We start from the raw sequence: 25352 nt of genomic DNA, 5'->3' as shown, positions 1-25352 counted from the left end.
ACCGATTGCTGCTACTTCAAGCATCTCAACAACTTTTTTGCAGAAAATGCTTCCACAACCAGCAGGAGGCAGAAAATGCTTTTCAAGAGTTTGTTGAACCCTGAGGCATGAATTTTTACATTACAGAAATAGACAAACATTTCTCACTGGCAAAAATGTGTTGATTGTAATGGTTTGTATTTTGATTAATAAAGATGTGTTTGAGCCAAGTTATAATGCTTTAAAATTCACAGTTTGAAACCTCAATTATGTTTGCACCAACCTAATACTTCCTAATATGCTAGCAAAGTAATGCTCAAAATTCTCCAAGCCAGGCTTCAATAGTACATGAACCGTGAACTTCCAGGTGTTTAAGCTGGGTTTAGAAAAGGCAGAGGAACCAGATATCAAATTGCCAGCATCTGTTGGATCATTGAAAAAACAAGAGAGTCCCAGAAAAACATATACTTCTGCTTTATTGACTATACCAAAGCCTTTCACTGTGTGGATCACAACAAACTGTGGAAAATTCTTCAAGAGATGGGAATACCAGACCTTCTTACCTGCCTCCTGAGAAATCTGTATGCAGGTCAAGAAGCAATAGTTAGAACTGGACATAGAACAATAGACTGGTTCCAAATCAGGAAAGGAGTATGTCAAAGCTGTATATTGTCGCCTTGCTTATTTAACTTATATACAGAGTACATCATGAGAAAGGCTGGGCTGGATGAAGCATAAGCTGGAGTCACGATTGCCGGGAGAAATATCAATAACCTCAGATATGCAGATGACACCATCCTTATGGCAGAAAGCAAAGAACTAAAGAGCCTCTTGATAAAAGTGAAAGAGGAGAGTGAAAAAGTTGTCTTAAAACTCAACATTCAGGAAACTAAGATCATGGCATCTGGTCCCATCACTTCATGGCAAATAGATGGGGAAACAATGGAAACAGTGACAGACTTTATTGTTTTGGGCTCCAAAATCACTGCAGATGGTGACTGCAGCCATGAAATTAAAAGATGCTTGCTCCTTGGAAGAAAAGCTATGACCAACCTAGACAGCATGTTAAAAAGCAGAGACATTACTTTACCAACAAAGGTCTGTGTAGTCAAAGCTGTGGTTTTTCCAGTAGTCATGTATGGATGTGAGAGTTGGACTATAAAGAAAGCTGAGTGCTGAAGAATTGATGCTTTTTAACTGTGGTGTTGGAGTAGACTTTTGAGATTCCCTTGGACTGCAAGGAGATCAAATCAGTCAATCGTAGAGGAAATTAGTCCTGTACATTCATGGGAAGGACTGATGCTGAAGCTGAAACTACAATCCTTTGGCCACCTGATGTGAAGAACTGACTCATTGGAAAATACCCTGATGCTGGGAAAGAGAAGGCAGGAAGAGAAGGGGGCGACAGAGGATGAGATGGTTGGATGGCATCACTGTCTCGATGGACATGAGTTTGAGTAAGCTCTGGGAGTTGGTGATGGACAGGGAAGTCTGATGTGCTGCAGTTTGTGGGGTAGCAAAGAGTTGGAAACGACTGAGCAAGCGAACTGAATACTTCTCCAGTTTGGATTCCTTTTATTTCTTTTTGTCTCTGATTGCTTTTGGCTAGGGCTTCTAAAACTGTTGAATAAAAGTGACAAGGGTGGGTCTCCTTGTCTTATTCCTGATCTTATAGGAAATGCTTTCTTTCAGCTTTTCACTGTTGAGTATAATGTTAGCTGTGGATTTGTGATATATGGCTTTGATATGTAGATGTATGTTCTGTCTGTGCCCACTTCCTGAAGAGTTTTTGTCATAAACGGTGTTGAATTTTATCAGAAGCTTTTTCTGTGGTTTTTATTCTTCAGTTTGTTAATGTGGTGTATCACATTGATTGATTTGTGAATATTGAAAAATCCTTGCATCCCTGGAATGAATCCCACTTGGTCATGGCTTATGATCCTTTTAATGTATCATTGGAGTCGGTTTGCTAGTATTTTGTTGAGGATTTTTATATCTGCCTGTAATTTTGTGCGTGTGCGTGTGTGTGTGTGTGTGTGTGATATCTTTTTTTGGTTTTGGTATCAGGGTGATGGTGGCCTCATAGAGTGTGTTCAGATGTGTTCCTTCCCCTGCAGTTTTTTAGAGTGGTTTCAGAAGGATAGCTGTTAACTCCTCTCTAAGTGTTTGGTAGAATTCACCTTCTAAGCCATCTGGTCTTGGACTTTTGTTTGTTGGGAGTTTTTAAATTTTAATTTAATTTCAGTACTGATAGTTGGTCTGTTCATATTTTCTATTTCTTCCCTGTTCAGTCTTGGGAGATTGTACTAGTCTAAGAATTTGTCCATTTCTTCTAGATTGTCCATTTTATGGGCACATAGTTGCTTGTAGTAGTCTCTTAAAATCCTTTGTAGAGGTACTTTTAATCATAAGACACGTAAGAAGTAGAAATCAAGGTCAGGTTCTAAAAATGGATCACATTGGATGTTGGCACCTTTGGGGAATTGCCTAAGACTTTGAGAACCTCTGTAGACTTAGAAAAGGAATGAAACTACTAATTGTCCTTTTTTAAAAATCAACTTCATTAAAAAAAAAAAAATCAACTTCATTAAGCATAATATACTTGCATTAACATTCATCACTGTTAAATGTCCAGTTTTGTGAGTTTTAATTAATGTGCATAGTTTTCTAATCACCACAGTCAATAATAGAACATTTTCCTTGTCCCAGAAAGTTGCCTCACACCCCTTTGCAGTCATCTTCTCTCCCTCCCACTGCTTTTATCAACCATTGACCACCTTTCTATCACTGTATTTTGTCTTTTCTTGAATGTAAAATAAATGAATAAGCAGGGTGACAATATACAGCCTTGACGTACTCCGTTTCCTATTTGGAACCAGTCTGTTGTTCCATGTCCAGTTCTAAATGTTGCTTCCTGACCTGTATACAGGTTTCTTAAGAGGCAGGCCAGGTGGTCTGGTATTCCCATCTCTTTCAGAATTTTCCACAGTTTATTGTGATCCACATAGTCAAAGGCTTTGGCATAGTCAATAAAGTTAAAAATGGATGTTTTTCTGGAGCTCTCTTGCTTTTTCAGTGATCCAGCGGATGTTGGCAATTTGATCTTTGGTTCCTCTGCCTTTTCTAAAACCAGCTTAAACATCTGGAAGTTCACGGTTCACATATTGCTGAAGTCTGGCTTGGAGAATTTTGAGCATTACTTTACTAGTGTGTGAGATCAGTGCAATTGTGCGGTCGTTTGAGCATTCTTTGGCATTACCTTTCTTTGGGATTTGAATGAAAACTAACCTTTTCCAGTCCTGTGGCCACTGCTTAGTTTTCCAAATTTGCTGACACATTGAGTGCAGCACTTTCACAGCATCATCTTTTAGAATTTGAAATAGCTCAACTGGAATTCCATCACCTCCACTAGCTTTGTTCGTAGTGATGCTTCCTAAGGCCCACCTGACTTCACATTCCAGGACATCCGGCTCTAGGTAGAGTGTGAGTGATCACACCTTCGTGATTATCTGGGTCGTGAAGATCTTTTTTGTACAGTTCTTCTGTGTATTCTTGCCACCTCTTCTTAAAATGTTCTGCTTCTGTTAGGTCCATACCATTTCTGCCCTTTATTGAGGCCATCTTTGCATGAAATGTTCCTTTGGTATCTCTGATTTTCTTGGCAAGATCTCTAGGCTTTCCCATTCTATTGTTTTCCTTTTTCTTTGCATTGATTGCTGAGGAAGGCTTTCTTATCTCTCCTTGCTATTCTTTGGAACTCTGCATTCAAATGGGTATATCTTTCCTTTTCTCCTTTGCTTTTCACAACTATTTGTAAGGCCTCCTCAGACAGCGATTTTGCTGTTTTTCATTTCTTTTTCTTGGGGATGGTCTTGCTCCCTGTCTCCTGTACAATGTTAGGAACCTCCGCCCGTAGTTCATCAGGCACTCTGTCTATCAGATCTAGTCCCTTAAATCTATTTCTCACTTCTACTGTATAGTCATAAGGGATTTGATTTAAGTCATACCTGAATGGTCTAGTGGTTTTCCCCACTTTCTTCAATTTAAGTCTGAATTTGGCAATAAGGGGATCATTATCTGAGCTACAATCCGCTCCCGGTCTTGTTTTTGCTGACTGTATATAGCTTCTCCATCTCTGGCTGCAAAGGATATAATCAGTCTGATTTCGGTGTTGACCGTCTGGTGATGTCCATGTGTAGAGTCTTCTCTTCCATGTGGAAGAGGGTATTTGCTATGACCAGTGCATTCTCTTGGCAGAACTCTGTTAGCCGTTGCCCTGCTTCATTCTGTACTCCAAGGCCAAATTTGCCTGTTACTCCAGATGTTTCTTGACTTCTTACTTTTGCATTGCAGTCCCCTATAATGAAAAGGACATCTGTTTTGGGTGTTAGTTCTAGCAAGTCTTGTAGGTCTTCATAGAACCGTTCAACTTCAGCTTCTTCAGCATTACTGGTCAGGGCATAGACTTGGATTACCATGATATGCATCATGAGAAATGCTGGGCTGGAAGAAGCACGAGCTGGAATCAAGATTTCCGGGAGAAATACCAATAAACTCAGATATGCAGATGACACCGCCTTTATGCCAGAAAGTGAAGAAGAACTAAAGAGCCTCTTGATGAAAGCGAAAGAGGAGAGTGAAAAAGTTGACTTAAAGCTCAACGTTCAGGAAACTAAGATCATGGCATCCGGTCCCATCACTTCATGGCAAATAGATGGGGAAACGGTGGAAACAGTGGCTGACTTTATTTTTCTGGACTCCAAAATCACTGCGGATGGTGATTGCACCCATGAAATTAAAGGACGCTTGCTCCTTGGAAGGAAAGTTATGACTAACCTAGACAGCATATTAAAAAGCAGAGACATTACTTTGCCAACAAAGGTCCATCTAGTCAAGGCTGTGGTTTTTCCAGTAGTCATGTATGGATGTGAGAGTTGGACTAGAAAGAAAGCTGAGTGCAGAATTGATGCTTTTCAACTGTGGTGTTGGAGAAGACTCTTGAGAGTCCCTTGGACTGCAAGGAGATCCAACCAGTCCATCCTAAAGGAGATTAGTCCGGGGTGTTCATTGGAGGGACTGATGTTGAAGCTGAAACTCCAATACTTTGGCCACCTGATGCGGAGAGCTGACTCATTTTAAAAGACCCTGATGCTGGGAAAGATTGAGGGCAGGAGGAGAAGGGGACGACAGAGGATGAGATGGTTGGATGGCATCACCGACACAATGGACATGGGTTTGGCCTGACTCTGGGAGTTGGTCATGGACAGGGAGGCCTGGGCTGCAGTTCATGTGGTCGCAAAGAGTCAGACACTACTGAGTGACTGAAATGAACTGAACTGAAAATAAATGAAATCATATAGTAAATAGTCCTTCATGTCTAGGTTTGTTTGCTTAGTGTAGTTCTTCTAAGATTGATGCGTGTGGTTGCATAGACCAATAGATTATTGCATTTAATTACTGATAGTATGCCATTGGATGGATTTGTTACAATTTATTTATCCATCCACTTGTTGCCCTTTTGTGTTGTTTCCAGTTTGGGCTATTATTACTGAAACTGCTGTGAAATAACATTAATGTACTGGTTTTTAAGTAGATTTATGTTTTCATTTCCCTTGAGTATATACATAGCTAGAAATGGAATTGCAGGGTCAAATGCTAAGTGTAAGTAACCTTATAAACTGTTTTTCAGAGAGGCTGTACTATTTTTGTATTCTCATCTGTAGTGGAGTGTTCCAGTTGCTCCATAACCTCTTCAACACTTGGTATTTTCAGTTTTTAAATTCTGGTCATTCTGAGTATAATGGTAGCTCACTCTGATTTTAATTTGCATTTGCCTAATGGCACATGATGAGTGTATTTTCCTGTGCTTACTGGCTTTTCTTATATCTTCATTGTTGACGTAGCCATTCTACTCTTGCCTGTTTAAAAAATTGGGCTGTTTATCTTGTTATTTTGTGTAATGGTTCTTTATGTATTCTGTATATGTCTTCTATCAGATAGATGCCTTGTAAAATATTTCTCCCAGTCTATGGCTTGCCTTTTTATTTTATTTTTACCTGCCTTTGGAAAAAAAAAAAGGCTATAAATTCTGATGAAGTCTGCTTTGTCAATTTCTTTCTGTTATGGATAATACTTTTTTGCATTTCTAAGAAATCTGCCTGCCCCAAGGATGCAAATCTTTTATGTTTTCTTAAGAAAGTTTTATAGTTTTACCTTTCTGTTTTTGCAATAACTTTATTTTGAGGTTTGAGTCACATATCATAAATTCACCCATTTAAAGTATGCGGTTCAGTGGTTCTTGGTATGCTCAGCATTGTGCAACTATCACCACAATTTTAGAACATTTTCATCCTCTCAGAAAGAAACTTTGTACCCTTTAGCCATCATTCTTCAAACCTCCTATCCCCTCTAGTCCTAGGCATCTACTTTCCATCTCTGTAGATTTGCCCATTCTGGATGTTTCATATAAATGAAGCCATATGTGTTTTCAAGGTTTATCCATGTTGTAGCATGTATCGACCAAATAGCATTCCATTTTATGAATATACCACATTTAACTTATCTGTTCTTCAGTTGATGGACATTTGGGTTTTTGTACTTTTTGCTTCTTATGTATAATGCTGGATTGAACATGTGTGTACAAGTTTTTGTGTGAATACCTGTTTTCATTTCTCTTGGAAAGAAATACTTAGGAGTACAATCGCTGGGTTATATGATAACTTTTATGATTAACTTTTTGAGGAAATGCCAAACTGTTTTCCAAAGTGGCTGGATCCTGGTTTTCTTGTTTGTGGTTTTTTTTTTTGGCTGCACCATGCTTGACATGCAGGATCTTAGTTCCCTGACCAGCGATCAAACGCTCACCCCCTGTAGTAGAAGTGTGGAGTTTTAACCACTGGACTGCCAGAGAAATCCCAGTTTTATTCTTATGTTTAGGTCTGTGATGCATTTTGTGTTGACTGTTTTATATGTATGATCTAGGGGTCAAGGTTATTCCCGCCTCCCCCCGCCCCAATCTGGACATCTTGTTTCAGCAGATGTGTTGAAAAGATCATTCTTTCCCCATTGAAACATCTTCACATTATTGTTGAAAATCAGTTGAACTTATATGTGTGTTTTTATTTTTGTATTCATTGAGTATATGTTTAAACATTTTAATATTTAAGTCATTTTGAGTTTGTCCTCTGTTTAGTGTTTTTGTTTTCCTTGTGAATGACTCATATCTTCTGAGTTCTTTGTATAGTGAGTAATTTTGGATTGTGTCCTGGGTATTACGAATGTTAAAATTGTGCAGGCTCTGGATTCTGTGATATTCTTCTGAGGAATGTTGGTGTGTTTATTTTAGCTGGCAGTTAACTGAGTATGCTGTGTCAGCTTCTGTGAGTTGTACAAGTCTCATTACAATTCTTTAAGCTTTTGCTGTGCTGCTTTTGAATCTGTCCTGTGTGTATATCATTTAGGGAGGAATCAGCCTGAGGTGTATGTGATGTTTTCTCATAGAGTTAAGTCATCTCTTTCTCTGATTCTCTCTCCTTTGGGATTCTCCACTCATTTCGTGGCATCTGTGATTGCCCAGAACCTGTCTCTCTTTCCTCCATCCAGAAAGATGTCTATTGGAGTTTTAGTTGCTTAAGTTATGCTACTTTGTGACTGAGGTCCACTATCAAAGCAAAACTCCCTAAAAGTAGGAAACTCCCCAACTCTTTGTCAATTGCTTCATGTTTTGACTCCTGTCTACAGTTTTAGGGTACTGTTCAGAATCCTCAGGTAATTGGTTTTTGTATTTTTTCCCCAGAGTTTGTGGTTATTCACTGGGAAGGTTGGTCTATAGTGAGTTTACCTGAAGCCTAATCTTCAGTTCTACCCATTTTTTATGTGTAATGAAGCTATTATGTTGTTTTGATGAGTTGATCCCTTAAACATTCTCTCTTGTAATGTTCTTTGTTCTGAAGTCTTTCTCTAATGTTAACATATAGCCACTAATAGTCACTTTAGCCTTCTTTTGATTATTGTTTTCATTGGATATCTTTTCCATCCTTTTTAACCTACCTGTTTAATTATATTTGAAATGGGTTTATTGTAGATAGCATATAATTGTGTTTTGCTTTTTTATGCAGACTGGCAATCTTAGTCTTTTATTTAGTGTGTGTAGCCTGCTTCCTTAGTATAATTATTGATATAGTTAAAATTAAATCTGCCATCTTATTCTTTGTTATCTGTATCTCACCTGTTCTTTATTCCTCCTTTCTTGCTTTTTTCAATTAATAGGATATTTGTAATGATACCATGTTATTTCTATATAATTTGTTTCATTTTGTTAGTGGTTGTTCTAGGTTTACAGTATGCATCTTTATAAATAGTATCTTTAATACATTATTGCTTCTCAATGTGAGAATTTACTAATGGTATATTTCATTTCTACCTTCTATCCTTTGTGCTTCTGTTATACATTTTTCTTCTTTATGTACGATAAATTTTATGAGATTTTGTTGTCTTTGCTTTAAGTAATTAAAGAGATTGAAAATGAGAAGAGTTTCTTTATATTTAAGCACATATTTCCATTTCTTATGTCTTTCATTCTTTTGTGTAATTGTAGTTTCAGTTTCCATCTGGTATCATATTCCTTCTGCCTGAAAAAATTCCATTAATATTCTTGTAGTGTAGATCTGCTGGCAGTGATTTCTGTTAGCTTTTGTTGATGTGAAGAAGTCTTTATTTCACCCTTTTGTTTGAAAGGCATAAAATTCAGGGATGATGGTTTTTTCTTTCAGTACATTAAAAATGTCTTGCCAAAGAACCAGCTCTTAGTTTCATCAGTCTTTTCTATTATTTTGTTGTTATTTAGTCTCTATTTCATTTATTTCTGCTCTTATCTTTATGGTCTCTTTCCTTCTACTAACTCTAGGTTTTGTTTGTGTTTTTTTTCTAGTCACTTTAGGTGTAGGTTTAGCTTGTTTATTTGAGATTTTTCTTGTTTCCTGAAGTAAACTTATACTGTTATAAACATCTCTTAGAACCGCTTTTGTTGTTTGCTTAGGTTTTGGATCATTGTGTTTTCATTTGTCTCCATGTATTTTTAAATTTCCTCTTTGATTTCTTCACCCATTGTTTGTTGAGTAGCATATTGTTTAGCCTCCATGTGTTTGTGGTTTTTGCAGTTTTTCTCCTTCTAATTCATTTCTAGTCTCATAGCATTGTGGTCAGAGAAGATGTTTGATATGATTTCAATCTTAAATTTCGTGAGACTTGTTTTGTAGTCTAGTATGTGATCTGTTCTGGAGACTGTTCAATGTGCACTTGAAAAGAATGAAAAATTTGCTTCTTTTGGGTGGGATGTTATACATGCTAGCAAAGTACTGCTCAGAATCCTTCAAGCTAGGCTTCAACAGTATGTGAACCAAGAACTTCCAGATGTACAAGCTGGATTTAGAAAAGGCAGAGGAACCAGAGATCAAATTGCTGACATCTGTTGAATCATAGAAAAAGCTAGAGAATCCAGGAAAACAAGTACTTCTGCTTCATTAACTGTGCTAAAGCCTTTAACTGTGTATATCACAACAAACTGGAAAATTCTTAAAGAAATGGGAATACCAGACCACCTTACCTGCCTTCTGAGAACCTGTATGCAGGTTAAGAGGCAACAGTTAGAACTGGATATTGAACAACGTACTGGTTCAAAATTGGGAAAGGAGTATGTCAAGGCTGTATATTGTCACCCTGCTTATTTAACTTATATGCAGAGTACATCATGTGAAATGCCAGGCTGGATGAAGCACAAGTTGAAATCAAGATTGTGGGAAGAAATATCAATAACCTCAGGTATGCAGACTACACCACCCTTATGGCCAAAAGCAAAGAAGAACTAAAGAGACTCTTGATAAAGTGGAGAGTGAAAAGTTGTCTTAAAGCTCAATATTCAAAGAATGAAGGTCTTGGCATCCAGTCCCATCACTTCATGGCAAATAGATGGGGAAACAATGGAAACAGTGACAGACTTTATTTTCTTGAGCTCCAGAATCTCTGTGGATGGTGCCATGAATTTCATGGCAGTCATGAAATTAAAGGACACTTGTTCCTTGGAAGAAAAGGAATGATAAACCTAGACAGCATATTAAAAAGCAGAGACATTACTTTACCTACAAAGGTCCGTATAGTCAAAGCTATGGTTTTTCCATTAGTCATATATGGATGTGAGAACTGGACAATAAAATAAGCTGAGTGCTGAAGAATTGATGCTTTCAAACTGTGGTGCTGGAAAAGACTCTTGAGAGTCCCTTGAACTGCAAGAAGATCAAACCAGTTAATCCTAAAGGAAATCAACACTGAATATTCATTGGAAGGACTGATGGCTGAAGCTGAAACTCCAGTCCTTTGGCCATCTGATGGGAAGAGCTGACTCATTGGAAAAAACCCTTATGCTGGGAAAGACTGAAGGCAGGAGGAGAATGGGTAACAGAGGATGAGATGGTTGGATGGCATCACCAATTTAATGGATATGAGTTTGAGCAAACTCCAGGAGATGGTGAAGGACAGGGAAGGCTGGCATGCTGCAGTCCATGGGATTGCAAAGAGTCGGACACAACTGAGCGACTGAATAGCAACAACAGCAACTTGTTCAGTTAAGTCCATCTGGTCTGATGTGTCATTTAAGGCTAGTGTTAATTATTGATTTTCTTTTTCTTCTTTTTTTTGGCCATAGCACTTGGCATGTGGGTCTTAGTTTAGCCCCCAGGAATTGAACCCACAACCCCTGCAGTGGGTTGGCAGTGCAGAGTCTTACCACTGGATTGCTGGGACTATTCCTCATTATTGATTTTCTGTTTGGATTATCTCTCCATTGATGTAGGTGTGGTGTTAAAGTCCTATACTATCATTGTCTTACTGTCAATTTGTCCCCCTTTATATTTATTAATATTTGCTTTATGTATTTAGGTGCTCCTATGTAGGGTGCATGGACTTCCCTGGTGGCTCAGATGGTAAAGAATCTGCCTGCAATGCAGAAGACCTGGGTTTGATCCCTGGGTTGTGAAGATCCCCTGGAGAAGGGAACGGCAACCCACTCCAGTATTCTTGCTTGGAGAATTCCATGGACAGAGGAGCCTGGCGGGCTATAGTCCATGAGGTGTCAAAGAGTCGGACATGACTGAGTGGCGGACATAACACCGCGGCAACAGCATGTTGGGTGCATATATATTTACAAATGTTATATCTTACTGGATTGATTCATTGATTGTTATGTAATTTTCTTCTTTATCTCTTATTACAGACCTTGTTTTAAAGTATATTTGGCTTGATGCAAGTATTGTTACCCTGGCTTTTTTTACATGTCATTCATGTGGCATACTTTTTTCCATTCCCTCCTTTTCTGCCTATGTGTCTTTAGACCTGAAGTGAGTTTCTCTCAGGCAGCATATATATGGTTCTTGTTTGTATATCCATTCAGCAGCCTGTGTCTTTTGATTGGAGTACCTAGTCAATTTATATTTAAAGTAATTGGATAGATTTGTACTTACTACCATTTTATTAATTGTTTGGGGGTTGTTTTTATGATCCTTTTTTGTTTTTTTCTTTGTCTTTTGCTTTTTGCCATGTCTTTAGTGTTATGTTTGAATTCCTTTCTCTTTTTGGTGTGTATATCTTGTGTAGATGTTTGGTTTGTGATTACCATGAAGTTTATGTATAGCAGTCTGTCTATACGATCATTTTAAGTTTCTAATCTAATCCCTTAATTTCGAATGCATTTTAACAATCCTGTGTTTTTACTGCTCACCATGTTTATTGTTTTTAACATCGTATTTTACATCCTTTTTTGATGTGTATATCCCTTAACTGCTTTTTGTGATATTGATGATTTTGATACTTTTGTCTTTTAACCTCCCTACTAGTTTTATAATTGACTAATCAGCTACCTTTACTGTATGTTTTTCTTTAACAATGAGATTTTTCCTTTCCTAATTTCTTATTTCTAGTTGTGGCCTTTTTTGCATAGAGAAGTCCCTTTAACATTTCTTATTGAGTTGGTTTCATAGGGCTAAACTCTTAGCTTTTTGCTTGTCTGTAAACCTTTTTTGATTTTCTCCTTCAAATCTGAATAATATCCTTTACAGGTAGAGAATTTTTGGTTGTGGGTTTTTTCCTTTCATCACTATAGTATATTGTGCCACTCCCTACTGGTCTGCGGTTTCTGCTGAAAAGCCAACTGATGGCCTTATGGGAGTTCCCTTGTGCATAACTAGTTGCTTTTCCTTTGTTGCTTTTAATAGTCTCTGTTTATCTTTAATTTTTGCTGTTTTAATGACAGTGTGTCTTGGTGTGGTCCTCTTTGGGTTGGTCTGTTTGGGACTCACTGTGCTTCCCAGATTTGGATGTCTGCTTTCTTTGCTAAGTTAGGAAAGTTTTTAGTTAGTACATCTTCAAATATGCTCTCTGCACCTTTTATTTCTTTTCTCCTTCTGGGACCCCTCTTAAATGAATGTTATATGCTTGATGTTGTCCTAAAGTTATCATTTTTAAAAATAATTTTTCATTTTTTTTTCTGTTCAGTTTGAGTTATTTTCTTTACTCTGTCTTCCAGTTTTCTGATTCATTTCTCTGTATAATCTGTTATTGAATCCTTCTAGTGTATTTTTTATTTTAGTTACTGTATTTTTCATCTGTTTGGGTCTACTTTATATTTTCTCTTTGTTAGAAAAATTCTAACTTCTCACTGTGTTCATCTAGTCTTCCTCAAAGTTCTTTGAACATTTTTATGATCATTAACTTGAAATCTTTGTTGCATAAATTGCTTATCTCCATTTCACTTAGTTCTTTTTCTGGGGTTTTGTCTTGTTCCTTTGTTTGGAACATATTCCTCTGTAGCCTCGTTTTGCCTAATTCTGTGTTTTTGTTTCTATGTGTTTGGTAGGTTGGTATGTTTCCTTATGGGGAAGTGCCCTTAAGTAGGAAATGCCTATGGGCCAGCAGCATACTTGCTTCTGGTCTCCAGACCTTTATGCTTTAGGGGTGCCATCTATATGGACTGCATGAGCCCTTCTGTTGTGGCAGGCTGACTACTGTGAGGCACATTGGTAGGCATTGCTGGCCCCTGATTGGGTTCGTTGCCAAGCCTTGCCTAGTGCAGAAGCTGTCAGCCACTGGTGGGTGGGGCCATGTCCTGGGAGAGTTCTGGGTCAGATGTCAGACTGCTGGTAAGTGGGGCCAGTTCCTGACTCAGCTGGCTGAGGGGTCTGGGGCTTTCCACAGTTGATGTTGGCCCAGTGGTGGGTGAGCCTTGATCCCTGGGCATCTGGCCAATAAATATATATGGAGAGACAGTGATCAACATCATTAGTAATCATGGAACTGTAAATTAGGACCAGAGCAAGAAATCCTTTCATACTCATCCCATTTGCAAAAATTAAGAGGATCTTTTTATATTATTACTGAAAAGGAGTGTAAGGAGTATAAATTTATGTAACTGCTTTAGCTTATAAGTTGGCATTGTCTCCTTAGGTTGAATATTCACATACCTTATAATTCTGAAGTTCCTCACATGGAGTATATCCAGGAGAATCTCTTACATTAATGTATGTACTGCAGGTGGCGTATGTGCAAATGTTCACAGTAGCATTGTTCATAATACTTAAAACCAAGAAATAGTAAATCCCAGAAACAACCTGAATGTATGTCAACAGAACAGATTTTTTAAAAAATGCAAAGCAACAAAGTGTTATGTACAATAGAATAAACCACAAAGATAGATAGCATTGTGGATGAGACTATGTGAAAAAATAAGTGCCACAAAGTCTCATCCTGCATGTTAGACTTTTTATAAAACTGAAATATCCTCCAAAAATTAAAATAAGGACTTCCTTGATGGTCCAGTGGTTAAGAATCCGCCTGCCAATGCAGAGGACACAGGTTTGATCCCTGGTCTGGGAAGATTCCATGTGCCCTGAGGCCGCTAAACCCATGCACCACAACCGAGCCCACGTATCACAACTACTGAAGCTCATGTGCTCTAGAGCCTGTGCTGTGCACCAAGTGAAGCTGCTGCAGGGAAAGCCGTGCACCACGACTAGAGAGTAGGCCCACCTCCCCGCAGCCGGAGGGTAGACCTGCCTTCCCGCAGCTAGAGAAAGGCCACACACAGCAGCACAGGCCCAGGGCAGCCAAAAAATTAACGTGAGCAATAAAAACGTGAAGATTACATGTGAAGGTAGGAATAAACTGTGAAAAGAAAAACAAGGGAATAATGAAACATTGTTGAGCCTAATAATTTTGAGAGAGAAACAGGGAGATGGGGTGAAGGAGGCAGAGACTATGTGATTAGAAATGTTTTTGTCAAGGTCTTAGCTTTTAGTTTATTTTTTACAATGTTAAACATAACAAAATTGGGATTTCCCTGGTGGTCCAATGATTAAGACACTCTGTGCTTCCACTGCAGGGGGTGTGAGTTCAATCCCTGGTTGGTGAACTAAGATCCCCCATGCCATGTGGAGTGGCCAAAAAAAAAAAAATCAATTAATTAAAATAAATTTTAAAAGATAAAAATATCTAAATTAAATATCCAGACAGAGTTCATCAAAATGAGACTGTGTTATGAACCAAGGATTGCTGTTAACCCAGTTCTAACACCTGAGGTCCAAATAAAGAAAATAGATGCCATTTATGATCTACATTAGGGAAAACACACACACATAGCCTAAGTTCTTTAGGAGCATCTTGTTGTCTTTTGATTTTTTTCTTTCCAAGAAGAAACCTAAATACTTCAGCATTGGGAAAGAATCCCTTAGTTAAGGATCTCATACATTTCACTCAGAAATCAGATAAGAATGCTGAATCTTCTTTTGCTATTATAATCAGCTTGTGAATAGCCAATAAAGTGTCCTTTGGAAGACATGTTTTCAGCTAAAAGCAAGATTAAATGGCAAGATGGCATTGGAAACAATTTGTTGGTCCTAATGTACATTGAGGATTTATCCAGATCAATAGCATGAACCAGATGAATGTCTGTTTGACATTTGTAGGCAGAACTTGGGTGGTGTTGTCATTCTTTTTTTCTTTTTATTGGAGGATAACTGCTTCACAATATTGTGTCTGATCACTTTTGCACTGTTTAAGGAGACTCTCTTCTGTGTGTTCAGTAGCATAATTCCTGTGGGTTACTAGAGGCTTGAGAAAGTGAGAACATTTTAATATTCAGATCTTACACAGAATGAGATGTTACCATTTAAAAGCCTTAAGAAATCTGTAAGTGGGAATTAAGGAACCAACAAAATAAAGATCTCTTATCTGGAATTTTGTTTTTTTCATATTGAATATAGAGCCCAAATATTACTAGAATTGCTTTCCCTACAGTGGTTTGTGCTTTTGTGAGAATTTATCAGTTACCACCTTCTGGCATTCTTTCCACAGAATTAAGTCATGAGGATAAAGCAAAGTGGCATGGCATGGAGTTTCAACATTCACATATAGAGAAATTTAGAAATTAGTTCAAAGCTGAATTTTGAAACTTTTATTTGCAGAATCCAGAGAGACAAAATCAGATCACTGATCACATAGGTTTTACACTTTCCCCACTCATAATTCATTCCTTTTCCCTCATTGGATTTAACTCAGCAAAGAGTATCTCAAGAGGGCAATAACTTGTTACCCTTGGAAGCTGACTTTGCAATCTGAACATTCCAACTTTTGAAATTTTTTAGGATATGGTCATTGGGGAAGACAGTGACCAGTGATCATTAAATTCAACATGTTCTCGCAAGCTAGACAAACTGTCTAATTCCATGTATGAGCCAGCTAGTCTGGGGTTTACATTAAGATGGAATCTAGAAGTACTACCTGCTTGCCTATATCTTTAGTCCCTATTTTATGATAATCTCCTTCATGTCTGTAAAATACATTTTCTGATGGACCATTCTCATTTGTAATGAGACCGTGGTCATTTCTCATGGTCCATGGACCTTCACGAGTTGATTCGGCGGGGAATCAGTCATTTTCTTTGCAAGTGAGTGTGTCCAAATCAGTGAAATGAATACTAATAGATCATAGGTTAATTTTAAGGACAAATGAAGAACAAAGCATCACTGTTGTAATATGTTTTTGTATGTTTTTCGTTTGCTAAGCACTACTAATTTAAAAATGGTTTAGCTCTTCTGGAAGCCATTCTTACCTGCATGAATGTATTACTGAACTGTCAGGCATCCTATTTATAGTTCTGTTCCTTTTGACTTCACATTTAAGTGGGAAGAGGTGGGTGGTGAGAGGCTATTTGATGTTACTGTTCTCACTTTATGAGAAACTGAAATTTTAGGGTTGAAATTGTCACAAAGGCCTCTTAAGTTTTAGGGTTCTTTCTACCCTAAGAAATGTTTTGTTAGACTTGAGATCACTCAAGTGATCGTCACTAGGGAAATGTAGTCATAGTCTTTCTTTAGAAGGCAGTGATGGGAATACTTGATATTACGTGTGATTCATTATAATCGGTTACAAATTTGTGTGATAATTACAAGAAGAAAACTCATTGATCAGGATCATATTCATCCCTGGACACTGATAGTAGTTAGAGGCTTTGCTTAGGGGAGGAATCATTGAAGGAGAGTTGTGAGAGAGGAGTTTTCAATGACTAAATTTTTGTTACATTTAATTTATACTTCTTAAATCATAGAAGCATGGAAAAGATTCTTCTTGAGACTGAAGGAAATGCTTTGGTGTATACATTCTCAGTGACTAAGTCTTTATTTATTAAATTGAAGTATAGTTGATTTAGAGTAATTGTGTTAACTGCATCTGTACAACAAAGTGATTCAGTTATATATATATATTCTTTTGTAAGAATATATGTATGTTCTTTTTTGTATACATACATGCATATATATACACATACACACACATATATATATATACATTTTCTCTTTTATATTCTTTTCCATTATGGTTTATCATAGGATATTGAATACAGTTCTCTGTGCTGTACAGTAGGACCTTGTTGTTCATCCATTCTGTTTATGAAAGCTTACATCTGGTCACCCCAGCCTCCTACTCCCATCCCTCCCCCTACACCTTCCCTCTTGGCAACCACCAGTCAATTCTATGTTCAGTGACTAACTCTTGATTACACGAGTAGATGACCTGTTCTGTGCACAGTTAAATTTTTGAGTGATTTTTGCTAAGCCAGTAAGTGTGATTTGGGGCTAATTTTCCCATCTCTGTGTAATTTGATATGTTCTGAGACTACAGTTACTTAATTGATGTTTTTGGATCATGTAGTGTATGAGGACACATATCTAAGAATTGCACATATATACACTCATTTCTTCATCAAATATTTACCGAGTGCCTACCGTGTGCCAGGACCTATTCTAGAAGCTTGGCATGCATCTGTGAACAATAGACAGAAATCTGTCTACTTCCTTATGAGGATTATTAACTGTTTATTATTATGAGGAGGTCCTTAGAGTACATTTATTCTTCAGCTTTTTGTTAACTCTGTTTTAATGTTGGAAAGGAGAAGACCAAAACTAGGGACTCATCTGATTTTAAAAAGGAGCTTTGCAAAAATGATCTTTTTGTAGCAAAAATACCAATATTGCTTACATCATTTTTTAGACCTTTTCTTTGGAAATGTGGTTCACACACAAATGTCAGCCACTTTGCTTTATGATCAATTCTGACTTTTTACATCTCTCTCCAAATTTGCTTGCTTGTTCATTCACATTGGCTTTAAATGATTTTTAACTTTCTGAAAATAAAAACAGATAATTGCCTCCAAAGATGTTTAAAACAGTGTGCTGGAGGTAATTGTAATAGCAAAAATAAGATCATGGGCCCCTTGAAGGCAGTATCTGTCTTTTTTACATACAATTTCTGGCATGTTTATTAAAAGTAAATCTTGTTTTATGGTGACCTTGAACATAAATTCTCTGTTAAAGTACATAGAGAAATATACCTGCTGCTACTGCTAAGTCATTTCAGTCATGTCCGACTCTGTGCGACCTCATAGACGGCAGCCCACTAGGCTCTGCTGTCCCTGGGATTCTCCAGGCAAGAACACTGGAGTGGATTGCCATTTCCTTCTCCAAAGCATGAAAGTGAAAAGTGAAAGTGAAGTAGTTCAGTTGTGTCCGACTCATAGACGGCAGCCTACCAGGCTCCTCCGTCCATGGGATTTTCCAGGCAAGAGTACTGGAGTGGGTTTCCATTGCCTTCTCTGACCTAACCAGTGTTAATCTGAACCTGACTCTAGATGATTCTGTGATTTAATATGTAGTAAGTAGGCTTTTTTTTGTTCTTCCCCCTCACCAGGTCTACAATGTTTACATGGCAGGGAGGCAGCTGTGTTCTAAGCGGTACCGGGAGTTTGCCATCTTACACCAGAACCTGAAGAGAGAGTTTGCCAACTTTACATTTCCCCGACTTCCAGGGAAGTGGCCATTCTCTTTATCAGAACAGCAATTAGATGCCCGACGTCGGGGGTTGGAAGAATATCTAGAAAAAGGTAAGCCAGCCTGTTAAACTCTATTATCTTGAGTAAACATAGGGTCAAGATAGTATGTTGTGGCTCTTAAGCTGCATAGCTAAGTTCCTGAAATTCAATAGTGAAAATCACATTTCTGACTATAGATGTTGATTGATCTGAGCGTTAAAGCCAACACTGAACTGTTCAGTACAGCAGTTAATAGCCTATGTTATTGACTCACTGAACACTTAACAACAATAAAAAAAAATGCATAATTATTTTTTATGTGTCAAGGACTTGTATTTATAGGGTTATATTATTTGCCAGCAAACACATACACACTCAACATGCTAAATTTATTTGGAAGCTAGGTATTTAAGACATTTTTACGAAAAATGATTCTTAGTTTACTGGCATAGCCTACTTGAAAACTCCTTATTCCTTTTGAACAGGTTTGCTGAGTTGTAAGTAAGCTAAAGTCCCCTTGTTCTTAGCAAGTTATAGGTAGAAATATTAAAACTAACTTGTTATTAGTATCTCAGGACTTGCAGACAAGACATTAGGAATCTTTGGAAGCTGAGACATTCATTTGTCTAGAAAGGCAGGGAGAGATGACACGAATCTCCTAAATATGATGATTCAGTTTGTGGCTCAGAGAGGAGACCTTGCTTTGATATATTATAGAGTTATAGAATTTGCTAAGCGTGGAATAGTTTTTTCTTTAAAATACTCATTTAATAGAATGATGGTCTTATGTGGTATTTAGTAATTCTGTGTCCTTGTAGAAGAACTAATTGACCTAGTTGAATTTTTTAAAACTTTGGTAGAGAGCTTTCCCTGAAGAAAAACCATTTCCTCCATAGAAGGTAGTTAAACTTCATCTATTTTTAACTTCTCTAACGGTGGAATGGCCTCTAAACACAGCCCTTGGGAAATGAAAAAGAGTACAATTTTTTTTTAATAAAATGAAGTAAAATCAACTGTGTAATTTATTATCCCCATGAGAATGTTAGGAAATTGACTCTCTTAGATGATTACCTGCCTCCCTGCCTGTTTTCCTTTCCTTCCTTTTCCCTTTTTCTCTTTTTTTTTCAGTTGTAGTTGTTTTGAAGTTAAACTTAGTGAGATGAGAAGACGTACTCAGCTTAATACTTGATTACCCCTTTTTTTCCAAAATGGCTTTAAATGTTAATGATTCTCTTACTGACCTTCTCCTATGCCAAATAGATATTTTTCTTTGTATTTTAATTGTGTGTTTGATACATTCCTAATTGTCCATGCTCTTGCTCTATTCTCTGGCTTATTAACACCAGCCATCAAAGTTGGATTTACTGAACTTTTATTTCTCTTTTATGAGTGACTTCTTTGGTCTATGTTTAATGTTTTTAGCAAGTTGTATCTTTGTACATCTTGTTATTCCTCAGTTCTACTTCATATGTAAATGTTTGTTGTGCCTTAAAACCATGTGTCATGAGTGGCATACTGCTTCAGCATTGCCTGCTACTGATGATTTATATTTAAATCTTGATAGGTTCTTGACTATATATTCTTAATTTTAGGGCCTCATACCAGATTCTATCTTTGTTTTCTATAGTGTGCTCAATACGAGTCATTGGCGAAAGTGACATCATGCAGGAATTTCTATCAGAATCAGATGAGGTAGGTGAATACCCACTACAGTGACTATTTCCCTCTTGGTTCCTTGTGGGGAAAATTGAAGTTATTGTTTCTGGATTGAATTGCCATAAATTCTCCAAATGACTAATTTTTCAACTTCTTTTTTTTTTTTAAGTGTTCTGCTTATCCTTCATGTCCTAGTGTTAGGTCCACCTTCTCTTTGACCCCTTCCCTGATGTTCACGTCATTAATTTTCTATTCCACCAAGAATTTCTGCAGTCAGTACCACTTAATTGTCACCTTGTTGCTATCTCATTCTCTAATTTTTTATACATATAGTCAGGTTATCACTTTATTATTTTACTTTACTAGAGTATGAGCTACCTGTAGGTAAGAGCTAAATCTTAATTGTTTTCTTTTCAGCTTTTTGACATAATTGTCAAATAGGAATTGTATATATTTTGGTATATGATTTGATGTTTTGATATCTGTATAAATTGCGAAATGATAGTCAAATTAACATATTTATCATTTCATTACTATTTCCTCCCTTCCTTCTTGTTCTTTTCTTCCTTCCATCTTCCCTTCCTTCCTTTCCTCACTTCTGATCTGCCCCTTAGCAAATTTCAGATATATGAAATAGTATTGTTAACTATGATCACCATGCTGTACATTAGATCTTCAGAACAAGAGCTAAATATTGATCATTTTTATATTCCCAGTGCCTTAACACAATGTCAAACATTATTGTAGGTGCTTAATAGATACTAATTGATTAGACAAATGACTGTGTAATGCTACTGTACTAGTATGTTGTTCATTGATTATTTTATATGTATATATTTTATTTTCCCAACTGGATTATAAGTTCTTGCAGACAAGGGCTTATAACAAAGTAATGCTTAGGATGATTTTAGGCAGTTTTACTTTTTAAAAAGTGGTATTTAGTGAATAGTTGTTTCTCTGTAGTAAAAATTCCAAGGTCACAGTTTGTTAGAGGAATGTGTACGTTTATAAAAAGCAGGAAGAGAAAAGGACTTCTTTGATAAAAATTGTTTACTCTTCGCTTTAAGAAAATTGTACGTCAGACTAATGCAGATTCCTGAGTTTCATTAATTTTTCCTTTCAAAGGTGTGGTGATTATTTCAGAGTCTGGAAAGGAACTTAGAATTTCACTTGAGCAGGTCTGGTATTGTTGTTGTTCAGTTGCTAACTTGTGTCCAACTCTCTGTGACCCCATGGACTGTAGCCCACCAGGCTCCTCTGTCCATGGGTTTCCCAGGCAAGAATACTGGAGTGGGGCCATTTCCTCCTCCAGGGAATCTTCCCGACCCAGGGTCAAACCTGTGTCTCCTGCACTGGCAGGTGGATTCTTTACCATTGAGCTACCAGGGAAGCCCATGCCTGACCATTTAAAACCAGAGATTATTTGTTGAAACTACTGTTTTCGTTGTTTTCTTTTCTCATTTGTGAGTTCTGAATGTTTGAAAGTAAGCCAAAAATTTCATCTGTGTTTGACCTAGACTGCTTCATACAAATTTTCTGTTTTGGATATGAGCACATTGAGTTTAACATACTTCTTTCCTTCCTATTCCTCTTAAAGGTTAACTTTTGCTGGAGCCGAAAGTTAGCTTTATGACTGACTTATAAAATGTAAATGTATTGATTTATAAGATGTCTTTTTTCCCCTTTTCATTGAAACTCATTTTCTTTCCATCACAAGTTCAGGTTGTTGTTTAGTTAACATGTTGCAAGGAGAGTGAAGATATACTGGGTCATAATTTTTTTTTAATTAATTCTTTTTCTGTCTTTTCCCCAGAATTACAATGGTGTGTCCGATGTAGAGCTGAGAGTAGCATTACCAGATGGAACGACAGTTACAGTCAGGGTTAAAAAGAATAGTACTACAGACCAAGTATATCAGGTAAATTAAACTTGAACAAGTAGACTTGACATTGGTTGGTTTAAAACTGAGAAAGATAGATTAAATGAGTTAATACATATAAAGTGCTTAGAGTATCTGACATGTAATAAATTTATTAAATATTAGCTGCTAGTGTTGATGTTAATTATTATTAATTTGAAAGTACTTTGTCTTGCTTAAAAGAAAGGCAATAAATATCTTAGGTCGTATTGGTTGTGATTGGTACCCCCTCTTTTTAATTGTAAAAACTTTATAATGTACATGAAAATAGAATAGTACCATAAAGTTCCATGTTCTCATTGCTCATATTTAATAATCCTCAAGATTTTGCCACATTTGTGCTATATATCCAGTTTTCCTTTTCCTTTGTTTAAATATTTTATGACAAATTCCATGTTATTGAACCTGTATGCATTTCTGTATGCCTCTCTAAAAAATATGGACATTCTTCTTATATAATCACAAAACCATTATCAAGCCTAAAAAATTAACTACTTACATGGTATTAACTAATAACAAATCCATAGTCAAGTTTTCCCAGTTGTCTAAAAATGATTCTTTACAATAGGTTTGTTAAAATCTGGATCTAAACAAGGTCCTTATGTGATATTTGGTTTTTATGTTTGTTTTAATATAGGGCAGGCTCTGTTTCCTTCCCTTCCCCAACTTTTCCCCCAGGATTATTTGCTTTATTGTAGAAATTGGGTCTGTGTCCTGTGGAATGTTCCACATTCTGAATTTACCCATTTGTTTCTTTTGTCTATTTATATCATTTAATATGTCTTTCTGTTTCCTTGTATTTTCTATAACTGTAATTTTGCTCTAGAGGCTCAATTATATTCAGCTTTTCTGTTAAGAATACTTCGTAATCTGTGTTATATACTTCATATTACTTCTCAACAGGAGGAACACAATATCTGGTTATCTACTTTTAGTGATTAATTAGTAGGTTTAGGTGGTAATAACTTGATATCTCCATTGTTTACTCCACCGATTTTTTTTTATTCATTGAGTTTTTCACTGATGATTGCTGTTATAACCAGTGATTTTATTAAGAGTTGCAAAATGCTGATTTTCCAATTCTCTCATGTCTTCACATTTATTAACTCGAATTCTTCTATAAGAATGTTCCCTTATCAACGAAGGTTATTTGGTATCCTGAAATACAGTTTGTAGGGAAGGGGAGATAAATATGTAATTCTTTCCTTTTATTGCCAATTTGTGGTATAAAGAAATGGTGCCCTTATTGATTCCAGTGATATCCAATGAGTTTTTTTTTTTTTTTTAGTATCATGTGGGTTTTTAGGTACTCCGTATGATTTAATCAAAAGCAATATTCTTTTTGGTGCTCACATTGTTCTGTCTTTGGTCACTGGCAGCTCCTTCATGTCTATTCCTGTGGGTTTTTTTGGTGCAGTTCATTTGTTTATGATAGCATCCTTGCTTTTTGGTACAACAAGATGCTTCGGGCTCATCTTTGTATATTTCCTGTACTAGATCTAGAATCAGCCATTTACCCAAGGAGTCCTGTTTCCTTTCAGTGAGGAATGGTATTTAAAGATCATGATCCGGGTGCTGGGTGTAATTGTTTCTTTTAGGCCTTTTCTTTGGTCGTTAATCTTGATTTGATAAAGGTTTTCAGAGAGACTAACAGGTTTTTGGATATTAGTGCTTATTTCTACTTTGTAGCAAATAAATTATTCCCCAAACATTTACTGTATACTATGTACAGGATCTGAGGTATTTCAGAAATTATAAAATGGTAGATTGATTACAAGGAAAACATTAATTTTATATAACTTACTGATGTTTTGTTTTCAATATTTCTCTACAAAAGTCTAATTTTTTTTTTTTTTTCAGTTTTCTCCTTACCCAATCACTGAGACTTCTAGCTATAAGCCGTTTTCCAAACCCTGAGAAGATATCAGTTTCTGTCTGGTGCAGTATAGAATTGTAACTTAGAACACTTACAGTCTCCAGTTTCTACCTCACTTCAGGGATGACCCTAGTTCTACTTTGTGAGCAGATCTGGGAAGAAGGATATACTTCTGTTTGGTTTACTGAGACACTAATACCCAACAGTTTCATCTTGTTTAATTAACATCTTATTTATACATTTTGGGATTGACCTTGAAAAGGAATTTTGATACTACTAGTTTGTGTTTTTTGCTTTGTGTTTTGTTGTTGTTTGTATGTAATTTCAGTTTTCTTTTATCTGCATATGGATCTTTTAATTTGTTTTTATTTGTCTTGTTAGGACCTTAGTTTCTAGAGAGAAGAACTGATACTTGTTCAAAGTGTCTTTGTTGTTCCAACATTTTGCTTTTTTCATGTGGATAAGAATGACAATAATTCTTAGGAAATGGAGGTCCCAAGCATGAGACATGGATTATCTGAAAAGTAAACAAGAATAATTTGTGAAGTATGAACAAAATTGATAACCAGTATTTTAAGCTCAAGAACCAAAGATATAGATCTTGTATGGTAACAGCCTGTATTAAAATGTAGGCTGAATGTGTAAGACTAGATATTTATAAGAATTTATTTTCCTCTTAAAATCTGTCCTTGTGAAGCACATATCTTGTTAAGTGCTATTAAAAAAGACCCTTATGAGATGAAGTTACATTTCAGAGAGCAAAGCTGATATTTAAGGAGAGACTATTAATCAGCTTTAAAATTCATATTTAGAGATCATAGCTATTTGGGTCAAATACTATAGGTATTTTTACCCTTTTATTTCGTGCATGTATACATACATACAAAGAAGAGTAGCTATGGTCCATGGATTTAGTTTATATGAAACCAAGATAGTAAGACCCTTCTCTTCTCCCTGCTTCTCATGCATACACCTGTCTTTTCCCAGCCCCATGAAACTGTGCTTAGTTTCCCTAAAACTAATGTATTTCATTTACACTTTAGGCAATTGCAGCAAAGGTTGGCATGGACAGTACGACAGTGAATTACTTTGCCTTATTTGAAGTGATCAATCATTCCTTTGGTAAGTGCCAGTGACTGATATTAAGTTTGGGAATATTTTATTCTAATACTAATGTACCGAATATCCCAGAAGCTGTCAGATTGAAACTGTTGGCCTAGAGAAGAAGATATTGAAGATACAGGACAGTCCCACTAATTGGAACTGTTTCTAACAAGCAGACAGGACAAATCCCATTAAGCCCAAGTCTAGGTATCTGATCGCCTTTTTCTTCTTCTATCAGTGTTGATTACTTGCACCCAGCACTGAAGCAGATATTTTCATGAGATTTTTTAAAATCAGAGATTCAAAATTAATATATTCTAATGAAACCACCTTAAAAAGATTTTATTTAACTGCAACTTGTTTTAGTGTTCTTTATGCTTTTTGTAGATTTTTAAGAATAGCTTTTTGTTTTC

The 25352-nt window shown here is 36.6% G+C and overlaps 1 protein-coding gene across 1 annotated transcript in view; it reads left to right on the top strand.

Moving 5' to 3' along the window:
- The window catches only part of SNX27 (sorting nexin 27), a 76186-nt gene that overhangs the window by 28825 nt on the left and 22009 nt on the right, over positions 1-25352 (top strand). Inside the window, exons 3-6 of the mRNA XM_065904117.1 lie at positions 18265-18457; positions 20013-20077; positions 21855-21959; positions 24879-24957. Coding sequence (XP_065760189.1) covers positions 18265-18457; positions 20013-20077; positions 21855-21959; positions 24879-24957 — 442 coding nt within the window. The remainder of the gene's footprint in view (positions 1-18264; positions 18458-20012; positions 20078-21854; positions 21960-24878; positions 24958-25352) is intronic.

Source organism: Muntiacus reevesi, chromosome 1, assembly GCF_963930625.1.
Source record: "Muntiacus reevesi chromosome 1, mMunRee1.1, whole genome shotgun sequence".
Lineage (NCBI taxonomy): Eukaryota > Metazoa > Chordata > Mammalia > Artiodactyla > Cervidae > Muntiacus > Muntiacus reevesi.
The sequence above is the reverse complement of the archived record's forward strand: the minus strand, read 5'-3'. Positions and strand labels throughout refer to the sequence as shown.